Source organism: Neomonachus schauinslandi, chromosome 10, assembly GCF_002201575.2.
Source record: "Neomonachus schauinslandi chromosome 10, ASM220157v2, whole genome shotgun sequence".
Classification (NCBI taxonomy): domain Eukaryota; kingdom Metazoa; phylum Chordata; class Mammalia; order Carnivora; family Phocidae; genus Neomonachus; species Neomonachus schauinslandi.
The window spans coordinates 29455873-29482959 of NC_058412.1; the positions used below are offsets into that span (position 1 = coordinate 29455873).

The 27087-nt window shown below is 37.7% G+C and overlaps 1 protein-coding gene and 1 pseudogene across 2 annotated transcripts in view; one reads left to right on the top strand and one right to left on the bottom strand.

The window, feature by feature from the left end:
• Positions 1–26953, bottom strand: part of STRN (striatin) — a 93266-nt gene extending 66313 nt beyond the window's left edge. For both annotated transcript variants that reach the window (XM_021697518.2, XM_044918761.1), the window contains exon 1: positions 26641–26953. In XM_021697518.2, coding sequence (XP_021553193.1) covers positions 26641–26874 — 234 coding nt within the window. In that variant the 5' untranslated portion in view covers positions 26875–26953. The remainder of the gene's footprint in view (positions 1–26640) is intronic.
• LOC110587480 overlaps positions 26873–27087 on the top strand; it is a 13566-nt pseudogene continuing 13351 nt past the window's right edge.

Sequence of the window (27087 nt, forward strand, 5' to 3'; positions counted from 1 at the left end):
TAACTAGGTGGCTGGGAGAAAGACGAACAGGAGTTAAAACTACTTTTAAATATCAATGTCTGACAGATGTAGTGAAAAGAAGGGCCATATGCACCCCAATGTTCATAGCAGCAATGTCCGCAATAACCAAACTGTGGAAAGAGCTGAGATGCCCTTCAACAGATGAATGGATAAAGAAGATGTGGTCCATATATACAATGGAATATTACTCAGCCATCAGAAAGGATGAATACCCAACTTTGACATCAACATGGATGGGACTGGAGGAGATTACGCTTAGTGAAATAAGTCAAGCAGAGAAAGTCAATTATCATATGGTTTCACTTATTTGTGGAACATAAGGAATAGCATGGAGGACATTAGGAGAAGGAAGGGAAAAATGGGGGGGGGGAGGGAATTGGAGGGAGAGATGAACCATGAGAGACTATGGACCTGAGAAACAAACAGGGTTTTAGAGGGGAGGGGGGAGGGGGGATTGGTTAGCCCAGTGATGGGTATTAAGGAGGGCACGTACTGCATGGAGCACTGGGTGTTACACGAAAACAACGGATCGTGGATTCACCACATCAAAAACCAATGATGTACTGTATGGTGACTAACATATATATATATAATATATATATATATATATATATATACACATACATATATATACATACATATACATACATATACATATACATATACATATATATATAAAAATAAATATCCATGTCCGTCCTTATACCTTCTCAATGCTGTACCACAGTCATGTTACTATGCATAAAAGTCTCTTAATTGAAAAATGTAATGACAATTACAGCCAAACAAATTCATTTACCAGATCTGGCTCCACAAGCCACCAGTTTGTAGACTTTGTCTTGGATGTTTTAATCCAACTATATTATTTTTACAAAGGAGAAAAAAGCACCAAGAAATTGAGTAGTTTATATCTCTAAAGAGCACAGCATTCTCACAAATGAACTAAGATGACAGTCCAAGACCATGAATGAATCACCACTTGGAAAACTCACACGCAATGTAGTGGGAGTATCAGCAACAAGGATGTGATAGAAAAACGCATGGTGCAAAGGGCCCCTTAAAAGTCCTCCCTGCACATCACTACAACAGAATTCCTTCTCAAAGAAGAGAGACAGTTCTCTAGTTAGAGAGCAAATATATTCCTAGCCTCCAATACTGTCCAGTAATATGGAATAGTGATGAATTCAGTTATCTAATTTTTTATTTTATAGCTATACTTCTCTATGAACTATTAAGCTACAATTTGCCTACTTTTTAAAACTCTTGCTTCTGCCTGCACTAACGTCACTTCAACATTCTCACAGAGTGAATTCTTCTAAACTTTCCAGAGTTCCGGGAACAAAAGATTAAGACATGCAATTGAAATCTTAAGAAAAAAATTAGAAAAATGAAGTAAATTCAATTTGATCAAGTAGGTAAGGTATGAAAATAGCTTTCAAGTGTTACAAATAAAATAATATATTTTTTAAAATTGTAAGTCATCATACATCCACTTATCTGTACAAGGAAACCTAATGGTAATGGCACATATATTTGAAAAGAAAATTTTGGAATTATCTTCAAGGAAAATGAATGTTAGAACTTTCACGATGCTTTATAAAATTTTTACATTATATACCTAAAATTAGGCCTTTGTTTCCTAACCATTAGAAATAAAAAAGATAAAAACAACAATAACTGGATATTTTACAATTTGAGTCTACATGGTAAACAAAAATTAATTTATATTATTTTTCAATTCCAATTTGTCAAAAGGATATAGATAAGGAGTATAAATCTGTTTTATCTAAGCGGGTTTATCTGCATATTCAGGAATATCTAATAAACAAATTATTTTAAATATACCATTTAACTTATTGAAACCATTTAAACTATCTTGTACTCTAAAATTTAAAAAGGCTCAAATTCAAAACTGAAATCACTGAAAAACATATTCACAAAAAGAAAAATACACAACATATTAGTTTGGGTTGGACACTTTTCAGTTGTTTCTTGGTCATCTGCTTTGGGAAGGAAAGAGCACTCACTTTCACAAAAATGTAAAGTACAAGAAAATTTGACCAATTTAAGCTTCTCACTTTGAATTTGAGCACAAACTCACAAATAAAGAAATATCTGAAAAGTAAAAGTGAATAATATAGTTTACTTAAGCTAAGAAATAGCATACGATGAAGTTTCAATAATTTGATTTATATCTTAACACCTTTATAAATCATACCTGTTCCCTCTGAAAAGCCTTGGATTACATTATTCTCTTAAATTCAGGCTGCCAGGTGGTTTTCTTTGGCATACAACTGTTGCCTCTAGAAAGCCCTCTCTCCTAAAGACAGTGTGACATTAAACTTTACCATGGGAATCACCTAGAGGACTTACTAAAACACAGACTGCTTGAGCCACACTCTACCTTCAGTCTAGAGTGGGGCCTGAGAATTTGCATTTCTAGCAAGTACCCAGGTGATGCTAATGCTGCTATTCTGGGACAACACTTGGAGAACCACTGACCTACACCATCTGTGACATAGTTAGAAGGCCAAAAATAAAGCAAATAGGCCGTTAAAGAACGAGGAACTGAGCTGTCCCAGAACCCTAGCTCTCTACTCTACAGAAGTACAAAGTCTTATATAGGCCCTCAAGCTGACAGACAAGGACACATTAGCTTTTTTGATTCTCTTCCAAATTTCTTGTTTATGACTATATTTTTAGCAGTCTTGAGATAAAAACATAAAATTCACCATTTTTCATTCAGTTTAATCACATCTTTAGGGAATACCTACTACCCACCACAGTCCATATTACTGTAAAGAATATAGGAAAGACAAAACCAAGTTCCTACTCACAGTGCACTTCCAATCTAATGAGGGTACAAGATCAGAACACGTAGGTATAGAAAAGAGCTAAGACCAGACAGTGGGGTCTCCTAATAAATAAGGATTTGAGTCATAAATTTATTGAATATTCACATTTATTCATTTAACAGTATTAACTGAGCACCTACCTTGCACCAGGCAGTCATTGACACTAGGGCTAGGGTAGTGACAAAATAAAACAGAGCTCACTGCCCAGTGGATGAAACATATATGCTGAACAAAACATATGTGGACCAGTAGTGTATGTTGTATGCAACTAGAACCAGAAACACAGTTATAGGCAAAAGCAGTGACTATAAAAATAAACACAAAATAGGGGCATCTGGGTGGCTCAGTTGGTTAAGTGTCCGACTCTGAAGTCTGGCTCAAGTCATGATCTCAGGGTGGTAAGACTGAGAGCTCAGTGGGGAGTCTGAGATTCTCTCTCTCTCTCCCTCTGCCCCTCCCCCCTTTTTGCTCTAAAAAATAAAAAATAAATCTTTAAAAATAAATAAATAAATAAACACAAAATACAGTGAGATGCCTAGTCAACTCTGGGGTCAAGTACAAAACTGATGTTCATCTCAGAAACTATTTTAATCTAGTATTAACTTTACAACTAGCTTTATCTTTCAATAAATGAATGAGTATCCTGAAATTTTCCTCAAAAATGCTGTACTATTATTTTTATTTCCCTAGCATTCCTTTCCAAAAAAGATGAGTAATTTTTTTTAGATGACACATTATGTCTGAAATGCTATAGGAGATAGTGGTATATTCTATCACATCAATCCCTCCATCCCTAAATGTATGATTAAAAATATAGATTGTCCTACACAAGAAACTCTCCACTGCCCAAATTCACACTTAAAACACTAAATTAATTACATGCATATTATCAACTGATGGCAAGATATAAATAACCGTACATCAAGTTTCTTGAGTCCTCACAAAGGTTCCCTCTTGCCCCCAACCAATCAATTCCCACAGCATGTCCTCCTATCTCTCTAATCTTTACAAATGTTTCTAATGTTTGCACAAAGAAGTGGAAAATTCAGTTACAAAAAACATATATACATATACATATATGCAATATACAAGCATATCAGATTAACATTGTGCACTATAAACTTGCACGTTATGTCAGATATATCTCAAAAAAGCTGGAAAAAAAACCCAATATGTGTATATTCATACACATACATAGAGTGGAGTGAGAGAATAAGATATCAATCAAAGGGAGAATCTGTGGATGTGCAGTATAATAAATGTGACATTCACAGATTTAATATTCACAGTTTTCACTGTTTGAGAGCCACTCAGAAGACATTCCCTTAAGATAATGAGAAGCTAGAGGCCAGATCCAGAGTAAATGAGTGAGCCTAGTCTAAATAAGCATTCACATCTCAAAGTTCAAAAGCAATAACTTTTTTTTTTTAAACTGAGTTTCTTCATAAAAAATGTCTCCCCCCGCCCCAACCCCAAAGAAAGCCAAACGGCTAGCACAAGTGAAGTGAAGAAAAATACAAGGATAAGAAAGTAACAATTCTTAGAAAAAGAAGGAAATGTCAAATTTGGTAACAGCTTGTAACTATGAATGTGAACAAGTCCACCAAATGTTCTATACAAAAAAAAAAAAGAAAAAAGAAACATTACTGACTCAGCAAGTGCTCTAACCTGAGCAAAATCTTATTCATCAAAAGAAATAAAACTTCCATTAACACTGAGAAGAGGGGCGCCTGGGTGGCTCAGTTGGTTAGGTGACTGCCTTCGGCTTGGGTCATGATCCCGGGGTCGTGGGATCGAGCCCCGCATCGGGCTCCCTGCTCGGCCAGAAGCCTGCTTCTCCCTCTCCCACTCCCCCTGCTTGTGTTCCCTCTCACACTGTCTCTCTCTCTGTGTGTCAATTAAATAAATAAATAAAATCTTTAAAAACAAAAACAATAAGAATATTAATAGGAATATATATATATATGAAACATGAATCTCAAAGGAAACACGATTCAGAGGAAGAAAGGGTCCCACACAAAGACCTCTTAATTTTAAAATTTGAGGATGCACAAAGGTCTCAAAGTATCCCTTGCAAATGACAAGTTTTCTATAGTGTATGATTTTCTTTATGGTTAGAAAACTGCAAAGGAGTTCTAAACATGTCTTAAACCAAATTATCTTTTGAGAGGTATACAATCTCTAAAGAAGCAGTCTTCAAGGGGCAACACTTTTCATATTTAAAGCATTCATTCAATATGTCTGAATTGTGAACCTATAAATGTAAGGTGTTATGAAACTAAAGCCTAAATTCTTCCCAACAAAATTTAAGACTATCTACAATCTGTTCCCAACTCACCAGTCTAGCTTTGTCTTCCACATTTCCTTCTCACACATTCTGTGCTCCAATCAAAGCAGACCATCTTTTGGTCTTCAAATATGGCCTGAACTCTTCCAGGCCCATGCCTTGGCTTATGCTCTTCTCTTCATCCCCACTACTTTTCCCAAATGCCCTTCTGCAATTTCAAATTCTACCAGTGCCAACTCTTAGCCTATTTAGCTTAAAGTAATCCCTCCCTTCTCTGAGGTACTCTGAAGAGTACTTACTATTTTCTATTAAAGAAAAACACCTCTATGTGTAAATGCTGTTTTACTACTTTATGGCACTTAAACTAATGTTCATTCAGGGGGCAAGAAAATAAGCACTTTGTAGTACAAGGCATTCTGCTAAACACAGTTTAAGTATTTAACTAATCTTATTTTCTGTCATTACTTTTTTTTTTTTTTTTTTTTAGACATAGCGAGAGCAAGAACACAAGCAGGGGGAGTGGGAGAGGGAGAAGCAGGCTTCCCACTGAGCAGGGAGCCCGATGTGGGACTCGATCCCAGGACCCTGGGATCATGACCTGAGCCGAAGGCAGACGCTTAACGACTGAGCCACCCAGGCGCCCTGTCATTACTGTTTTTATACCATCATTTTCTTTGAGTTTATTACAGAAGTAATAATAATAACAGTTGAGTAAAAAATCAATTCAAGCAAATTTACCATAACTTACTTTAACCATTGTAGCAGATCTTGCGGACTGGCTACTCAAAATACACATTCCCAACCCCTTTCTACTCTGTAACTTCCCACTATAGAATCTGGAAAGTAAAATTCACGCTTTCTTAGTTTCTCTTGTGGCCACACATGGCTATGTAATCAATGAGATATGTATGGATATTGCTGGGGACGGGGAGAAGGTACTTACGGGAAAATTTATCATTCACTGATAAAGGAGACACACCCAAAAAACATTCAAACAAACCTATTTGCTGTTTTTCACTCTGGTCTTGAGATCTCTTAACTATAGCAGTCCTGTAATCATAATGTAACGCGAAAGAAGACAATAAGCCAACAGATTGGGGGTGAAGGATGGCAGAGGAGAATAATAGAAAAGGCCTAGTTACTTTATGTCATCACTGAGTAACTACACCAGCTTATGTCAGAGAAAAAGACTACCCACCACCAGACTTGTGGGAAAAATATGACCTTTGTTATGTCAGTGTTAGATCCAAAGGGGTACGTGCACCCCGATGTTTATAGCAGCAATGTCCACAATAGCCAAACTGTGGAAAGAGTCAAGATGTCCATCGACAGATGAATGGATAAAGAAGATGTGGTATATATATACAATGGAATACTATGCAGCCATCAAAAAGAATGAAATCTTGCCATTTGCAACGACATGGATGGAACTGGAGGGTGTTATGCTGAGTGAAATAAGTCAATCAGAGAAAGACACGTATCATATGACCTCACTGATATGAGGAATTTTTTTTTTTTTTTTTTAAAGATTTTATTTATTTATTTGAGAGAGAGAGAGCATGAGGGGGAGAGGGTCACAGGGAGAAGCAGACTCCTCGCTGAGCAAGGAGCCCTATGCGGGACTTGATCCCGGGACTCCAGGATCATGACCTGAGCCAAAGGCAGTCGCTTAACCAACTGAGCCACCCAGGCGCCCGATATGAGGAATTCTTAATCTCAGAAAGCAAACTGAGGGTTGCTGGAGCGGTGGGGGGTGGGGGGGATGGGGTGGCTGGGTGATAGACACTGGGGAGGGTATGTGCCATGGTGAGCACTGTGAATTGTGCAAGACTGTTGAATCACAGATCTGTACCTCTGAAACAAATAATACAATATATGTTTAAAAAAAAAAAAGAAGAAGAAGAAGATAGCAGGAGGGGAAGAATGAAGGGGGGAAATCAGAGGGGGAGACGAACCATGAGAGACAATTGACTCTGAAAAACAAACTGAGGGTTCTAGAGGGGAGGGGGGTGGGAGGATGGGTTAGCCTGGTGATGGGTATTAAAGAGGGCATGCTCTGCATGGAGCACTGGGTGTTATACACAAACAATGAATCATGGAACACTACATCAAAAACTAATGATATAATGTATGGTGATTAACATAACAATAAAAAAATTTTTTAAAAAAGCATTCCTGATACTCATTTCACCATAGCTGGGCATTCAGACTGTAATTTTTCATTATTACAAAAAAATCGCTAATGATATTCTTCATGCATACAGACTTTTTAAGCTTTTAATTTTAATTCCAGTGTAGTTAACATAAAGTATTATATTAGTTTCAGGTATATGATATAGTGATTCAACAGTTCTATACATTACTCAGTGCTCATCATCATAAGTGTACTCTTTAATCCCCATCACCTATTTCACCCACCTTCACACACCTCCCTTCTGGTAACCATCAGTTTGTTCTCTATAGTTAAGAGTCTGTTTCTTGGTTTGTCTTTTTTTTTTTTTCCTTTGCTCATTTTGTTTTGCTTCTTAAATTCCACATGAGTGAAATCATATGGTATTTGTCTTTCTCTGACTTATTTCACTTAGCACTGTACTCTCTAAACCCATCTGTTGTTGCAGATTTCATTCTTTTTATGACTGAATAATATTCCACTGTATATATATATACACCACATCTTCTTTATCCATTCATCTATTGATACACACTTAGGTCGCTTCCATAATTTGGCTATAGTAAATAATGCTGCAATAAACATAAGGATGCATGTATCACTCTGAATTAGTGTTTTTGTATTTTGGGGGGTAAATACCTACTAGTGTGATTACTGGATCAGAGAGTAGTTCTATTTTTAACTTTTCGAGAACCTCCATTCTGTTTTCCACAGTGGCTGCACCAGTTTGCATTTCCACCAACAATGTAGGAGGGTTCCTTTTTCTCCACATCCTTGCCAATACTGGTTGTTTCTTGTGTTTTTGATTTTAGCCATTCTGACAGGTGTGAGGTGATATCTCATTTACATTTCCCTGACAGTGAGTGATGTTGAGCATCTTTTCATGTGTCTGTTGGCCACCTGTACGTCTTCTTTGGAGAAATGTCTACACATGTCTTCTGCCCATTTTTTAAATTGGATTATTTGTTTTTTGAATGTTGAGTTGTATCAGTTCTTTATCTATTTTGGACACTAACCTTTTATTGGATATGTCATTTGTAAATATCTTCTCCCATTCAGTAGGTTGCCTTTCATGCATATAGACTTTTAAGGGAACTATTTCTCTGGGAAAACTGCAACAAACTGAATTACTAGGTCAAAGTCTGTTTCCTGATAGATACTGACCAACTGATAATACCAACAATGTATGAAAGTAAAGTTCAACAAATCTCGCCTAGCACTGGGTGTTGTTATTGATCTTTAAACACTCAGAAAAGAGTATCTCTCATTGTTTTAATGAATATTTCTTTTACAATATTGACTATTTTGCCATATGTTGACTATTGTCCTATAACAGAACCATCCAAATACTCATTAAGAGAGTAGTTCAATAAGCTATATTTTGACTGCTTTAAAAAATTATTCTTCCTCATTAAAAAATACTGTAAAATGGAAAAAAAATTCAAATTTTATATAAATATATAAAGGAAAAAACCAACAGATCCATTCCTTTACCCCATCCCACTACCTAGAGATAACCAATGTGAACAGTTTCCTGAATTCTCTTGTGAACTTTCCTGTATGCAGAGACAGAAAGATAAGCAAAAATGACATCTGTTTTGGTTATATAATTACTGAAAGTGCAGAGACTACAACTATACATATATGAAAATACATGAAATTAATGAAAGCTATCTTTTTTTGAGCTCTTCCTGTTATATTTTTCTGAATAAGTGTTTTAACTCATTTCATTGTCACACAAACAAAAAAAAGACACAAAGTAATTATGTACAAACCAATCATATTTAAAACATGTGTATACTAACAGAGATCTAAAGAAAACACAGATGCTAGAGGGTTAAATTTAAAGAGCTTGTAGTGAAGGAGGGTAAGACTGAAATGTAAGTTTATATGTTGCTGATTTTACTATTAAGGTGGGCACTCATTACAGGCAGTAGGCAAGACAGGACTGGAGCTTCCAGACTAGAAACATATTTAGCAATCTTGACTTTCAAACACACAAACCCATAACATGTCCCAATCAATTAAAGTAGCTACAAGTATGTGTGTGCCTACAGATATATATGTAGATATCTCTATGTGTGTGTATATATATATTCTTTTTATTAATTTGTAAGAGTAAGATCCAGAAAATGTCTTTTTAAAATTAAATCCATTACATAAAACAATGCCTGTTATTTTATAAGGTAATATTCCTAATATAAATACAGACCCCTGGGGCGCCTGGGTGGCTCCGTCGTTAAGTGTCTGCCTTTGGCTCAGGTCATGGTCCCAGAGTCCTGGGATCGAACCCCTCACCGGGCTCCCTGCTCAGTGGGGAGCCTGCTTCTCCCTCTCCCGTTCCCCCTGCTTGTGTTCCCTCTCTCGCTGTGTCTCTCTCTGTCAAATAAATAAATAAAATCTTTAAAACTAACTAACTAAATAAATAATAAAATAAATAAATACAAATCCCAATGACTTCCCCTTAACCTACTTTACAAGTATTATAATTATTTAGCTTTAATAAATTAAACTATCATTCTGTTTCCTGCTAAAACTGTATTACTAACCTAAAAAATTACCAAAAATAAATTACAGAAAAAAGAAGAAAAACTAATCCTACTTGTAAATATAGACAGAAGATGATCTCAATAAATAGATATTCCATGCTCTCATAAAGGATATGAATAAGCAATTTAGAGAAGAGGAAACTCAAAAGTCTAACAAGCTTAGAAAGAGATGCTTGATCCCACTGATAAGCAGAAAAATTCAAGTTAATATAAATATACCTTTATATTTGAGACTAGCAAGAAGTAGAATTCTAGATGATATGTGATCACGAACTGTTAGTGTAAATGTAGACAAGGGCAGTCCTTCTCAAAAGCAGTTGGCAACTTAGCTAAATTAGGTTTATGCATACCCAACAATTACTATGTTTAAAAAATTCTCAAACAGTTCAAAGTAATAGAGTTAATGTACACAAAATATCACATACGAATCTTTTTAAAAAGAAAAAAATGACACAATTTGATTTTTGTAAATAAAGAACACGTACAGAAAAAATATTTTACAAAGGAAAAATGGAAGATGAGAAGAATGGAGATTAAAATAGATAAGTAGATTAAACGAGAGAGGCAATAAACAATTATTGCCAAGGTAAATACAAGTTCAATAAAAAACCCAAGTGTGTGTGTTTATGTGTGTATATACATAAAATTCTGGAGGGATACACACTAAATTGTTATAATTTATCTCTAAACAGTAGGTTTGTGAGAAGGACTGGTGACAGGAGGGGTACTTTCTACCCTTTATCTTTCTGACTATCTTATGTTTTATATATACACCTATTCTTTTTTTTTTTCTTTGAAGATTTTATGTATTTGAGAGAGAGCATAAGGGAGGTGGAGGGGCAGAGGAAGAGGGACAAGCAGACTCCCCACTAAGCAGGGAGGCCAGATGCAGGACTCAATCCCAGGACCCTGAGATCATGACCTGAGCCTAAGGCAGACGCTTAAACGACTGAGCCACCCTGGCTCCCACACTGATTCTTATTTTAAAGATATTTCTTCTGACAAAGATTCTCTTCTCAACCTAACTTCAGTCAGGCTCCTCTGAGTCGGCTGCTTAACTAAGCCAGATCTTTAGACTTCCATGTTTACCTTCACATCCCCCAATTTTAGCAACTATGTTACTAAGTCAGTTTGGCAAGAATCCCTTACCTTCAATATCTCATCACCTTCAACACCTGATCAAATTCCTCACCCCTCCAATCCCCCAGGTGACATTTGGTCACCCTGGCCTCCCTTCAGCAAGAATCCTGTCAAGTCATTTTAGCCAGAATCCCCTTACTTGTGATGTTTCCTCTTCATAATTTACATCCCAACCCCCCACCCCTTGGCTATAAATTCCTAATTTTCCTTGCTGTATTCAGAACTAAGCCCAGTTCTATAATGAGGTCTCTTTCCCCCTATTGCAACAGTCCCTGATTAAAATCTGCTTATACTACCTTAACCACTGTCCAGCTCTGGTTTTCTTTAACACTGTTAAATGTAAAATTTAGACAGTTTCTAAAAATAAAGTCTAAGTTTAACTCTGAATTCTAAATAAGGATTAAAACTTTCTTTTTTGTAGAAAAATTGGTGGTTTCTAGTCAATGATTCATGCTCTAAATCTCTTCTCTAATTCATATTATAGCAAACTTACAAAAACATTTTAAAGATTTTTTTAAAGATTTTTTAAAACATTTTAAAGATTTTTTTATTTGAAAGAGCAAGAGCTCGCGTGCACGCCGGGGTGGGGGGGTGGGGGGGCAGGGAGAGAAGCAGACTCCCCGCTGAGCAGGGAGCTGGATGCGGGGCTGATCCCAGGACCCTGAGATCCTGACCTGAGGCTACAGGCAGACGCTTAACCAACTGACTGAGCCACCCAGGCACCCCTACAAAAACATTTTTTAAAAATCAATATAGATTCCTTAACTAGGGAAGTCAAGCTTTATTAAAACAAGTTTTTATTACTAACTACCTGATTTTTAAACATCATAAAACACTCATTTCCTGATAAAAAAAAAAAAAAAATATATATATATATATATATATAATCAGGTCAAAATATCAAAGTAACCATTTTTATTCAAACAAGTAAACAAGAGAACACAAAGTAGGGAAAATAGGAAAGACTTAGACACACATAAAAAATAGCTGAGATAAACCGTTTAAGCTTTGATGTATACTGAATTTTAAAGATAATAAATTCCTACTTTCATTTTGAAAAAAAAGCCTGGGGACATAATTTTTCTTGGTAACTCAGGACCAGAACTATACACATCAATTACTGAACTGTATTGTACAAATATTCAATGTTCTTTGATGTGGGATTTGGGAGATTCCTATTTCTGGTTCTCTCACTAATCTATATGATCTCATTAAAGTTACTTAACTTCTCTGAGCCTCAGTTTCCTCAACTACCCAGGTTAAGAGTTTAACATCCTGTGATTATATGGAACTGAAGATGGTATGTGGAAAACAAAACTGAGTAAGTCCTGATCCCAAGACAATGAGTATTGTTTTTAATTTCTATTTATTTGAATTCTGTTTATTTGCATGGGAGACTAATGGTATACAGCTTAATTAATATCTGCCAAGGCAGTATTGCTTTGGCTAATTTTTTAAAATTTATCACTGAATTCAAGACAATAGCCACCTTCCAAATGATATCCCCACCCTCCAGAATAATTATCCTTTTCTCTATAATTATCAGTGTTTTTTGCTCAGCAGCAAGATGGTTTTTTTCTGTATTATTAGTCAAGGGCTCCTTCTTGCAAATTTGAACTCAATTTTAATATTATCAACACATAACGTTAACACATACTATGATAGGTGTTAGAATTTAAAAAATAATAGTAAGATACAGAGGAAGCTGCTAAAGTTCCAAGAGGAGAGAAACTGTCTACACTATTGACTGCTATATCCCCAATGCCTAGAACAGTCACTTGCATGTAGTAGATGCCCAATAAATATTTGTTAAATTAATTGAACAGATTCATAAAAAGCAAGTAAACAGTAAAAGATAGCACACCCTAAGTGTCAAATGACAAAAGCAAGTACTAAAAAAGTAACAATCAAAACCAAAACCCAAAACTCTTCATATTGAAAATGGGACTTAAGCTAAATTTGAATAAAGAATATATAAATCTGAAAGAATAATACAAATTATGGAAGATTATTTCACAATGATGCAACTTTTTCAGCAATGATAAAAAAAAAGTAAACGCGGCTTATGTGCAAAGCAAGCTTAAACTATGCTGGTTTAGAAAGAGTACCTTAACAGGTAGGAAATATAATAGTCTAATCATGGAAGAGATTTGAGGCAAAAAGAAAAAAATATATATCTTGAACAAATTATTATTTTTAGAAGCTTGAGAGGTAATATTGTGTAGACTACCTTGACCAAGGGAGAGACCAGAGGTAAAAAATTAAGACCTCTACTGCAGTCACCCAGATATGAGGTGATGAGGATCTGAACCAAGTTAACAACAGTATTAAAAATTAAATGATTAAAAATGGATTTAAAATATTAAATAGTTTACAAAACCAGATGCATGGCCGGGAGAGTGAGGACAAGAGAGTGAAACGCTGACTCAAAGCTGAATCTAGACTTCTAGAAAGGGTAAATTAGGGGCTGGGTATGGGGAGGAGAGGCAACTTGGTTTGTGAGAAGGATTTCAGAAAGGCTGAGTGAGTTTCAAGTTATAGCAGGTCACCCAGGTGACATTAGCAAGAAATCAGACAGAATTGTAACTGTGGAAAAATATCAGCACTACCTAGAGATGTAATTTTATAAGGCATCTATCTATATATAAAAAGAATCAACTAGAGTGAGAAGATTCAAATCAAAGAGAAACTGCTGGCAAGAAAAAAAAAGAACAATCTAATCTGGCGAACAAGTATCTGAACGGTGGACTAGAGGGAAAAATAAGTAACCCAAAAGAGAGAAAGAGAAAAAAGAAACTGAGAGGGAAGAAAATGAGACTAGTAGAAAACCAAAGGTACTAAATGTGGTCTGTACGGAGAAATTAACAGTGAAATGAAAGGGAACAAATAGGATGACGGTACTAACGGATAAGAGAGCTGAGAAAGGGGTTTCTTTTGTGTCACTATTGGTTTGGTTGGTTTTTAAATGGGAAAAGCTAAAACGGCACTGCCATATGGATACTACCACTGGCATAATGGACTCAGCTCTATCTAAATTAAGAACCATCGCTTGATTATAAACTCCATGTGACCAGGAACTGTATCTGCTTGTTTTCCACTGTTAATCCACACGTATTTTCTATGAGGCTTTGGCAACTTTCGTATTTCCATATGTTAGCCTTTTTTGTGCTCATTCTCACTTACTTGGCTAGCTGTAAGGAGCTGGGAAACTAATTTTTGATGGAAAAAAGCAGGCTTAAGGATTAAAAAAAAGTCAGAATTTTAATTCTAAATTCTGGAAAACTGGGACATTTCTATTTTATTAAAAATAATAGAGTTCAAAAAGTTTAAAATCATAATATATTAGTAATGCAACTATAAACAAAACTGGAAAGGTAGAATACAAAGTAATGAAAACTAGATAGTTTATTTAAAGCCAGATTTATCTTCACAGAAAAAAAATATTCAATTCGTTATTTAGAAGGAATAAGGAACATGTATAAAATTTGAAGGCATGGATTTTAGAAAAGAAAAAAAAGTGTTATCTGACCCTGCTGATTGTAAAGACTTGTCAGGACATGATGCCAAAGACATTTCCTGGCAGTCAGTGTTTAACACACAAAGGGAGAAGAAAACAAACCTACACTCACAACTACCAAAACCCAAGCACCACTGGCTGCAGCTAAGATCAAACTGCAATTATGAAGCCAGTGGCATCCCTAAGATGAGCTCTGTCAGAATGACTTGGCAGGGCCCAGGCCATGCTCTACACAACAGAATACAGATACTACTTGCTCTCAAAGGCTCTTTCCAGGGGAAGTCATAAGGCGGAACTAGCTAGCAGTAAGAGGGACAGATACACTGCTCCTCCACATTCCACCATATATTGTACACTCACGAAATTTATTACAAACACTGTAAATATCAAAGATGTCTGAGACACAGGACCTGTCCTTATGGCCAAAATTTAGCTAAGAGACATGATATACATATTCAAACACATATATTTAATATATATTCAGTAACAATGTAGCCTAATATAGGATTCATTTATTTAAGAACCATTTATTAAGCAGCTACTATGTGCCAGTAACTGCTGGACCTTAGGGAAATAAAAACGCCCTTAAGTGACTCAGAACCTAGTGAGGAAACAAATATGCAAAGTATGAGATAGGTGGTGTAACTGAGACACAGAAGTTCTCACCACTAATCCTCTCTCAACCAAACCTCTGGATTAACCAGTATTCTTCAGTCCCTTTGTAAAACACTGCTCAACGCCTAGGGCACATTAAATATTCACAGCTGAAGTATGTTCTTCTTTACAGTTCACCCAACCACTGCTGTTATCTCAGTCAAGTTGTATAAGCTTACCAAGAGTCAACTTGGTTTCCTCCCAAACCTGTTTATGTCAGTTGCACTGTTGCTTTGATTAGATAATTCAATTAAACATTACATAAACCAATAAAATACAGGTATGAAAAGAAAGACTAAGTTGAATGCTTTGGGAGACAACAAAGGAAACCTACAAAAAATACTGCTGTCGAATTAAATGTGAGTGAAACAACTGTAAAAGAATAGGGAAAAGTCATAAAAATCCACAATTATGCACTGTATACTTTACCCAAGGAAAACCAAAACCAGAAATCACAAGCAATGCATCATAATTGTAGCTTATTCAAGAAAGACAACACAAAACTCCAATCAGCATTCTAAAAAAAAAAAAAAAAAAAAGTGAAGGGCAGGGGGGCTTGGTCTTACAGTGGCAAATGAGTATGCATTTATATATTAACTTAAATGACTTGGTATCATTTCAACCAGATTAACCACCCAACTACTGGTCAGGATGGTGTTTCTGTCTTATATATACAAGCTTTTAGGAGAGCATGAAGCTTCACAATGTCTAGAGGTCAGAGAGGTTTCCCAAAGAAGGTAAACTGAATCTTGGAAAAGGATTAGAAATTTACCAGGCAGACAAGGGAGGGAAAATATCCCAACCCTATACATTGACTCAGAAGCGTAAGAGAAGAAGAAAAATGTCAAAATATTTCCTTCCATTTACCATGCCCAGGCCCATAACTCAAACTTTTCTTATGGGAAATTATTTATCCTCTTTCATCCATGAATTAGGGGTAAGCGTTAATATGTACCACAAAGAGCTTTGCTAAGATTAAAATAGATTACACAAGTGCTCTGCACTGTATCCAGCACATGGTAAGAGCTCAACAACAACAAAAACCCTATCATCATTTTTGGAGGATAAAGGAGAAAGGAAAGGAAACAAGATAAAGTATTGGGTTCAAGTACTGAGACCATGGTACCATCTTCCCCAACTAACTACTCTTTAAAGTTCAGTAAGTGTACTGACCCAGATCTCTGGGCTCCTCCTTGTTCCCTTTTAGCTTTATATGAATCCACACTCCTTGGGAGCAGGTTTTGGTTGTGCATATAATTTGGCTCCTTTGCTGACTGCTTAACCTTCTCATTTAGGAAATACAAACAAAACAAAAAAAATGAGAACAAGTCCCAGACTGAGCTGTAATTTTCCATGAAGTGAAACTGGTATCACCCTTGTGGAATCTGACATCTTGTTTATTTCTCCTAACTAGATATGCTGGTATTGGATCCAATTTCTGTCCCATGTAAATGAGTGCTAATGGAACCTGTGTCTAACACTCCCCGCGCCCTTTCCTTGGATCTCTACAGTGCAGTTATGCCAAGAACCTATTCATCACACCCAAAATACCTATTCCACCCAACCCTATTCAATATTTCCCAAAGCTCCCCTTAATTCCAGGGCTCTGCTCCCTTACTTTTCTCCCAATCTTATCTACCAAAAAAAAAAAAAAATCTTTTTTCCTTGTGCCATACTGCTTCTAGCCAACTCTACAATAAACTGTCCTTCTTACATATTAATCTTTTCTAATATTCCATCATCTTGTTCAGATAAGGTACTTTTGTAATAAAAGTTAAACAGCATTAAGTCTGCCAAAGAAAGTGATTTTATTTCTTCAAATACTTTAATGCATAAGAGCAAATACATGGTTGACATATCATTGTTCAAACAGCATTATGTACGCTGAGAATGACCTAATAACCAAACCACTGCACAAAAGGTGATATGTAGTCAATAAACACTAACTATATTTTAAAAAATACACACACACACAGAGAACTTAATTAGGCTACCATCAGCTGAAAAAGATCCGAATTTGCAGACTTTTTTAAAGAAATAAATTTTATATCAGTATTCCCTACACAAAAATAAAATTATTAAAAGAAACTACGGTGACCCAATGTTTAACACTTTTGAGGAACACAAATTGAAGACTTTCCTGAACCCCTTAAAATATAGTCATTTCACTAAGTTGTTCTGCTTGAAAAGTTTGAAATATGTGAGAAGAATTTACATTATGACAGCTACTCAAGGCATAATTAATCATCTAAACATTATAATTCACTTGGCTACTTCAGATCAGAAGCAGCTACACAGGGTGAGGAACCAATAAAAGGAGATGATGTAGTATGCAGAACAATGCCTGGGCCGGAGCAGTAGGACTCCTGGGTTCTAAACTAAATCTCCACCAAGTCACAGAGTGATCGAAGACAACTCACTCCATCTCTCCGTGGCCCTCACCAATAAAACAAAGGATGAGACTACTTAGGTTCAAAGGTCCCTCAGGAGGTAAAATATTCTTAGTCTAATGAAGGGAACAGAAAATTGAGAGTAGAGATGGGGAGGGTGGGGGCAGAAAGTGTGTGTGTGTCTTTGCTTGTCAGCCCTAGAATTCTACAAGTGTTAAAACGAAGACTAGAGACAATACATGCTCTAGGAATTAAGAACAAGTTCATGTGTGCAGTTTCTCCCTCCTGTCTGGGTCTGCTCCCCCCACCCCTCTGCTCCCCTTCTGTCTCTTCTTTTCTTCTACCCTTTTTCCTCAGCTTCTCTCTAGCCTCAGGTTTCTTTCCTGAACTCCAAAGTTTCCTCTATTCCTATCTCCAGTCCTCAGTGCTTACAGTTATTACCACCTTCACTACACATCTCTGGCCCGCCCCTTACTTCGGATACTGTCAATTTATTGTCATTAAACCACTACTAACAGGGCAAAGAGAATCTAAGTAGCCACTATGTGCCAAATGGATCACTTAAACCAGATCTTGGCTTCTAAAATTTAATTTAAATAAATAATATAGTTGAAAGCATTCTCTCCATAGAAATCTCAACCAGCAAGAGCAAACCATTTATTTAGACACCTATTATGGGTCACATACTTTGCATACTTAATCTTTTTTAAAATTACAACTACTCCTGTTTGGTGGGTGTATTAGAATTCACAATTTACAAAGATGAGGCCCAGAAAAATTATATACTGGAAATGATGGAGTTAAGGCCCGAACTTTCCATAGCCACATTATATGATAGGCAATAGATTGTTTTGTCAAATGGACCGCCAAAGCAAGAAACTCCAAGGATCCCAAGGGCAAGTTTATTTCTAATGGCCCAGAATTGAAACCTAGATACCACTAATATTCATAAATCAGAAAGTATGGCTGGCATCAAGTAGATAATAAGCTGACAAAGGGAAATCAGTGCAGATTATTTGGACTTCCAAACACCTTTCAAAGACGGATTAGTAAAGGGGTTTGTTTTAAATTCTGCTTAAATTACCAAGATTTTGGAGAGAAGCTGTAGTCTCCTCTCCTATCACTGGAACTCAAAGAAAAGTAGACTTAGATAGTAAATAAAGTTCAGGGCTAAATAAGGACATCTCGTAATAAAAAAGTATTATCAATGATATTTCTCCACAGATAATTACTGGGCCATTCTTATTTATCAGTTTTTGAAAGTAAGATAATTCAGTTTCCAGTAATAATGTCCTGAATTAACTCTTCTACTGAAAACAGCTAAAAATTCTGGACAAAGTATTTTCACACTCATCTAAAAGGCAAAGCTGATAAGAAGTAAGGAATTATTTGGCCAAAATTGAAGGGAAAATGAATACCAAGTGAGGTAAGAGAACAAATGCCACTTTTGCCCTTTGGGTACTGGCCAATCGGAACAAATCTGAACCTTAGTCTGGACAGCCTTACAGGACCCAAAGGGCAAAAATCAAAGACCAGGACCATCCAGAGTGAAAAGTCTAACAGATGATATGTCCCACATTTAGCTAAGACTTAGGGCCTTATACCTTCAAGGCAAACATGAAGAACACTGGTCCTCAAATGTATTTGCAACCAAAATTTGCATTAGCGGGATGGTTCAAATTCAAGCAATGAATTTATTTTAAATGGTTCTGGATTGGTAATGCCTCCAAACCTACCAGAAGCAAAGGCAAAGAACTTCTGAAGATACTTTCATCTGAGACCTCAGTTTAGTCTTATGCTTTTTCAAGACAGTGAGCAGCACACAAAGATAACTGCATACAAAGAAGCAAGTCATTATGAACAAGAACCAGCAAAAACAAGAAATCACAGAAAGGTACCTCTAAGACCTCACACACAGTGAAGTACAGAGATACCAACTATAAAATAACTATACTTACTAGATTTAAAGAATAAAAGAGGACTTGGGGCACCTGAGTGGCTCAGTCAGTTAAGTGTCTGTCTCAGGGTCCTGAGATCAAGCCCCGTGTCTGGCTGCATGCTCAGCACAGAGCTGGCTTGAGATTCTTTCCCTTTCCCTCTGCCTCGGCCCCTCTCCCGCCACCCCCTCCACCCTGCTCACACACATTCACTCTCTAAATTATATAAATAAATAAAACCTTTTTTAAAAAAAAAAGAATAAATGACGACCTGAAAATATCTTCAGGAACAGGAAACTATTAAGAAAAGATCCAGCAGATTCAAAAAGAAACCAAACTGAACTTCAATAATAATCAAAATTACAAACTCACTGGATGACTTCAAAAGATTAGATTCAACTGAAGAGAAAATTAATGGACTGGAAGATAAATCAGAATAGATAAAGAAGGTCTAAGGTACATGTAATCAGAGACCCCCCAAAAAAGCTAACAGGATGGAGCAGAAATCTAAAGAGATAATGACTGAGGATTTTGCAGATTTTCCAAGTTGCCTAACAAAGTCACAAACAAAAGAAATCTATACCCCAATACATAATAAAACTACAGAACACCAAAGTCAAGACACAGTATTAAATGTAGCCAACAAAATAAGCTAGAAAACAGTAAAACAGAATAAAATCTCCATGTCTGTTGTTTTAAATAAGAAGAAAAATGATAAGCATTAGTGTGACTATCTCAGAAAGTTCTAAGGATCAAGCAAGATAGTATTTGAAACGGCTTAAAAAAAAACTGTAAAGGTATCTGGAGAGTTAAGTGACAGCTTGTATAAAACCTATTTCATTCTTGGTCATTCAACCTCTCTGTGGGCCTCACTTTACCTGCGAAAGAAAGTTGCAGCTGATTTTTCCAAAGTTCATTCTAGCTCAAAGATTATCATTTTCTCTCTCTCAGTCAGAGAGAGGTGAATCCAATTATAATATTCTACTGGCTAAAAATAAAATGCTAGCTATCATCAGAAAGAATAACAGAAATTATATCCCAAATTCTATAAAAAGCCATCCATATCTGGAATACTAACACATGTGTTAAAATCATCGAACTATACATGTAAAATCAGAAACGAACAACTAAAGCAGTGGTTCTCAATCCTTGCTGCATATAAGGACTACCAGGGAGCTCAAAAAAAATACTAATACCAGCGGCCCTAAATCCTAAGATTCTGATTTAATTGGTCTGGGGTAGAGTCCAGGGAATGAATATTTTTTAAATTTCCCCCAGATTATTCTAAGATTGAGCTAAAGCTGAGAAATACTGAACTTAAGTGACAAACAGTAGGCTACGTTTTAAGAGTAAAACCTCTATAATCTTTCTAAAATATAATTAAAGATTATAAAATTATCAAGGATACAAATAGAATGAAAAATGATCCTGTTTACAAAATTATACCATACCACAATGGTATAGGGGTTCACTTGCTCCAAGTTCAAAGGAAGTGGTTTAAAGAGCTGAATAAAACCAAAGATTAGTTTTATAGGGTGGTTAGGAAATTGATATGTTTGTTACCCAAGACATCATGCAAGTTAAGAAAAACACACTCAAGGGGCGCCTGGATGGCTCAGTTGGTTGAGCGACTGCCTTCGGCTCAGGTCATGATCCTGGAGTCCCGGGATCGAGTCCCACGTCGGGCTCCCTGCTCAGTGGGGAGTCTGCTTCTCCCTCTAACCCTCCCCCCTCTCATGTTCTCTCTCTCTCTCTCTCATTCTCTCTCTCAAATAAATAAATCTTTAAAAAAAAAGAAAAAAGAAAAACACACTCAAAAAAATTTACACAAATTCCAAGATAACAGACATACTGAGTTATAAGGAAAGCAAATACATGTGAAGTATATAATCAGTGTTGTGAGGCTGACAATTCACTCCTATGAAATGTCCCATAGGGCCACCATCAGACCTGGAATATTAGACTGCCTGGTCCAGGATGACACTTACATGCTCTAGCCTTAAAAGAGTTTACAACTAAAGATTATGCTTTTCGGGCGCCTTGGTGGCTCAGTCGGTTAAGCGGCTGCCTTCGGCTCAGGTCATGATCCCAGGGTCCTGGGATCGAGCCCCATGTCCGGCTCCCTGCTCAGTGGAGAGCCTGCTTCTCCCTCTCTCTCTGCCTCTCTCTCTGCCTACTTGTGCTTTCTCTCTCTCTGTCAAATAAATAAATAACATCTTTAAAAAAAAAAAAAGATTATGCTTTTCTCTGAAGACAAGGATATAACAAAGAATGCAAATTTTACATCACCTATTTGCTACCATTTATTCATCCAGCACTTATTTTGTGTTACGTGCCAGCCTCTGTGAGGTATTTTAAAACATCTCATTTAATCCTCACAAGGTAACTTATTATCCTCACCTTATACATGAGGAAACTAAGGTTCTCAAAGGTCAGAATTTGTTTGCCATGTTTGCCATAAAGTAGTAAGTCTTAGAGAAAAGACTTAAAGCAGGTCTATGCCATGTTGTCTCTCACCGTAATTGTAAATAATAGTTGAAACACAAAATGAACTGTCATTTTAAATACTGTATCCATCTATATGCTCAGTAAATCTTAACAGTCTCATGAAGCTACTCAGTCAAAATAATTGAGTCATACATGACTCCTCTTTTCCTCACATTCTATTCTTCAGCACATCCTGTTGTTTCTACCTTCAAAAATGTATTCGGAATCCATTATACTTTGAATATGTATCAAAATATATATTCACTTATCTCATCACTACCACCTTAGTTCATCTCCAGCCTGGATTATTAAAATAGCCCCCTAACTAGACTCCCTGACTCTTTTACTCTTGTCTTCCCTCTAAGTGTATTCTAAATCCTTGCAAAGGGTTCCTTTTAAAGATGGTGTTCCTCCTTTGCTTAAAACCTTTCGGGCGCCTGGGTGGCTCAGTTGGTTAAGCGACTGCCTTCAGCTCAGGTCGTGATCCCAGGGTCCTGGGATCGAGTCCCACATCGGGCTCCCTGCTCGGCGGGAAGCCTGCTTCTCCCTCTCCCACTCCCCCTGCTTGTGTTCCCTCTCTCGCTGTGTCTCTCTCTGTCAAATAAATAAATAAAATCTTTAAAAAAAAAAAAAAACCTTTCAACCATTGCCCATCTGGCAGAGGTAAAATCTAAGATCCTTACAATGGGCAAGACCCAGTGCCTCCGACATTTCTTCCATGCTTCTCCTCTACTCTAGCCACATGTGCCTAATTATTCCTCAAACATTCCAAGCATGCTCCCCCTGCCCCCCACACCCCCCCAGCACTGTTCTCTAGGCCTAGAACATTCTTTCCTTACTTTCACCTTTTTAAGTGTTGCTCAAATGGCATCTCATCAGTTAAGCCTTTCTTCCCCATTCCACCCTCAAGCATTTCATATCCCACTTATACCACGTTATCATGGTGCTCGCTACCATCTAACATTTTATGTATGTAGGTATTTATTACTGTCTGCCTTCCTCCAGAATTTAAGCTTCATGACGGAAGGGTCTATTTTAATCATTCTTGTTTCTCCAGTGCCTAGAACAGGAGCTGGCATAAAGCGGATGACTGACAAACATTTGTTGAATGAAAATATAAATCTATAATGACAAAATCCAGATTAATAAACACTCCAGTATACAGTCCGTACACCACATGCCCTAAGCTACTCAATCATATCATCTTTTTCACACAATTTTAGCATTTGCAGGTAAACAGCAAAGCCTCCCCTACTATACACAGCCCCCAAAATTAGGGCCAATAAATTTTATTTTTTATTTACATACTTGCTTTCTGTTAAGTCAGTAATTTTCAAATAGGTTATTACCTCATAAAGTTCTTTCTTCCTATTCACTGCTAGTTCTCTTCTTTTATGCTATTCTAAGAAAATTTAAGCCCCCAACGTGATAAATACTGATTTTTCTGCATCTTGCTTGTAATATCATTCCAACTAGACTGCATGCTCTTTTGAGGTCCTCTAGCTCAATGTCTCACATACAGAAAATTCTCTCAAATGTTATGATTAGTATTCCAACTCCACTTCCTTTCACAAATATAAAGCTCAGTAATAATTCTAACCATTCTTTTCCCATGAATGACCTAGTCTCATCTGAACGGTGGTAGTGAGGTGGGAGGGAGATTATAAAAAATAAAGAGAATTCTACATTAACCAAGATGGGCAAGGGGCGGGGGAAATGACAAGTTTGCATCACAATGTAGCTGGTTCCTTCCTCCCAAGACCTGAAGAAGGGAGGAAGTGGAAAAGGCAAGCCAGGTAGATGAGAGCTTGGATTGCCTTGCACAACTCTGCACTGGCAACCTGAAAGAGCAGGACTGACAGGTTCCTGAAGGGACAACTTAGACTTAATCTTAAAGGTATTTTTGTTGACTGTAGTGTTAATGATTTGAGAAGAGATTCAAAAATCAAAAGGGGGACACAAACTAATCCAAATTTCATCATCGGGGCACCTGGGTGGCTCAGTCGTTAGGCGTCTGCCTTCAGCTCAGGTTGTGATCCCAGGGTCCTGGGATCGAGCCCCGCCTCAGGCTCCCTGCTCTGCAGGAAGCCTGCTTCTCCCTCTCCCAATCCCCCTGCTTGTGTTCCCTCTCTCGCTGTGTCTTTCTCTGTCAAATAAAATAAATAAAATCTTAAAAAAAAAAAAATTTCATTGTCATTCATTCAACTCTTACTTCATATCGTTTTTCTAGAAAAATTCCAATGGCAAAAGAAAAATGAAGAGATATATTCAAAATTTATTGATGTTGATGAAATGATTTTAAAAACATATTTTAAATTGTGAGATTCCTGCAACTCTCGCCCACAAAATAAAAAAAAAAAGCAGAACAAATATACTTAATATTTGTTCTGTTTGGAAAATATGACACATTTTTAATGTTTAACGTTTCTCCATGGATGCTTAAATTAATATGAGCACAAACCAAAAGATACTGTAAAAATGTACCGCCTTCAATGTGATGAGCACCAGTGGGAAACCTACCTGAACTTTAACATTTACCATACATAACCTGGGAAGTAGCGCGCGTGCGTGCATGTGTGTGTGTAAAACTGAAGAGTGACTATAATTAATTACAGGTAAACTGAAAAGCTGAAAGGGAGGAGTGGAGGGGGAGCACTGGGAGATCCAACAAGGGGTGAGATGAGTTGGAAGTTCCCAAACCTCCAGAAGTAAGAAGGGAAGAATTATTAATTTGTTTTTTGACCAAATTAGTGTGACTCGCCTTCCCTAAACTGGAAATTAAAATTTAAGCAGTCACATACAAAAATCATTCTCCACACCTGAACAACATTAAAGTTAAAGCCTGTCTTTCACACTTCCTTGAAGTCTGAAATCCACAAGCTCATTTATAGAATGCAGTGCTAATAAAGTGAATTACTAATAAATTTGAATGAAGCATTTAAGTCTGCTTGTTATTTATACAGACATGGTCAGATTTATTTTAAGAAAAATTACAAATATCCACAGACTAGATACTTAAGTACATAAAAGGAATAAAAAAGGCTGCCAAAGAACATAAACATACAACTGTACAAATAACGAGAAAAAATTCTAATAACTATGGGTCATGCCTCGCTTCATTCAACTCCTCCCAGAGGCCTTCCTCAAACACCACATCTAAAATAAAACAGCTGCCCCTCTCACACTCTATCCCTGTACCTGATTTATTTTTCTCATCCAAGGTGCCACTATGGTCCAGTATATTATATACTTGCATTTGCTGACTGTTTGCCGACTAAAATGTAAGCTCTATGAGGGCAGAGTTGCTGTCGGTTTTGTTAATCCCAGGGCCTAGAGGCACACAGCTGGCACTCCTCAATAAAGTACTGGATAAATAAAAGATGAAACTGACGTTCGGAGAGGCGAAAGGATTCCCTCAAGGTCAGAGCTAGAAGCAAGCACAACCCTCACTGTAAGGCTGTCTACTCCCTCTTTCCCCACCCACTTCCACTATGCCAAACCACCCTGTTCCAGCACATGATTCTATTTAACAGATTTCTCCTTTTCTTTTTTTAAGTGCCAAAGAAAATACATGTTACCAAAAAAAAGTGACACACTGGATAGCATTTTAACTTCAAGTGTTTCACCAACCAAAACTATACTCAGATTTCATGAGAATACAGGATTAGCCAGTAAAACAGAAAGGCACAGCTACTCAGTTCTTTAAGTTCCTTGTGAAATTGGTATGTGCCTTGGAAGTTTTAAGAACAGCCACTGAAACCTACTTAGCAATTCAGAATGGCCAATAAAGGATCAGCCTCACTTTCTTCTAAGAGCCCACAACAGCTCCCTCCTGGATATACTTTATCTTGCAGATTATGCAAGGAAATGTAACCAACTTTAAAGTCCCTTTTAGTTCCTTTCAAAGTACAAGTCAATCTCACAAAACACTGGACATAAAATTAACCCTTGGGAAATTTCAGATTCTGAGAACAGGAAACCATCTCTGAACCATCACCTGACTGTATCATCTAGGTCCTTCATTCAAAATCCATGAATCTGAAATACCTAAAAGAAACGCGGGAGGGGGTAAGGAAGAGGAAAGAGGAAAAAAAACATTTACACGTATCTAAAAAGAAGCTGATATTCCTAATAATACTTTCGCCCAACATCTGCTTCTCGCCTAAAGTCCAGGCCCCTCAGACACAACTTCTGCTGTCTTTAATCACCTTCCTTTCAGAGAGAGGAGCCAACTACCAATACCTTTCGCAGGGAACATCTCTAGACCTAGGATGGGACTCACTAGGGCAGAGAATGATTTGCTCGACGTCTCTCAAAACTACTGTCAGCCCTATTAGTAAACTGAAAGGGACGACCTAAAATGTGGGAGGGCAAAAGAGTTGGAAAGAGACTGAGTTAAGAGTGGGAAGGAGCAGACGAAAAGGAGCGGGGAGGGTAAACAACGCATCAAGGGCGGGAGTGGGAACCCAGGTCAAGGAAGTGGGGTCAGCGAAAGGCAAAGGTGAAGGGGGTAAAGGGACGCGGTTCTGGGTGGAATGGGCGGGAGCAAATGGGGAGGGGACGAGCGGGGGCCAGAAGGGGGGGAGGGGGCGAAGAGGCGGGATGAAGAGGGCCAGGCCGGGAGGGTCTTTACCTGCAGCTCCGCCCGCTCCACCTCCCACTGGGCTCTCTCAACCTCGAAGCGGGCCCACTCATGCTGCAGGAAGTGCAGGATCCCAGGGAGGCTGTATTGGGCTCGCGCCGCCCCCGCTGCAGCCGCTCCGTCGCCGGCCGCGGCAGCCTCCGCCAGAGGCCCGAGACCCTTGGCACTGCCGGCGCCCGGGTGGTTGTTGCTGAAGAAGACACCGGGACCCGCCTGCTCGTCCATGGCGGCCGCAGAACCCTCGGGAGCTGCCCAGGCGCCCAGCAGCGGAGGCAACCGCGGCGGCCAGCAGCGCCTCCTCCTGCCTCCGCCGCTCCCCGCCCACACCCCAGTCAGCAGGGAGCAGCCGCCTGGGCGCGGGGGCCGGCCGAGCCCGGGACGGGCCGGGAAATGGGTCAACTGCGGCGCGCGGGCGGCCCGGGGCTTGCTGGGAAATGT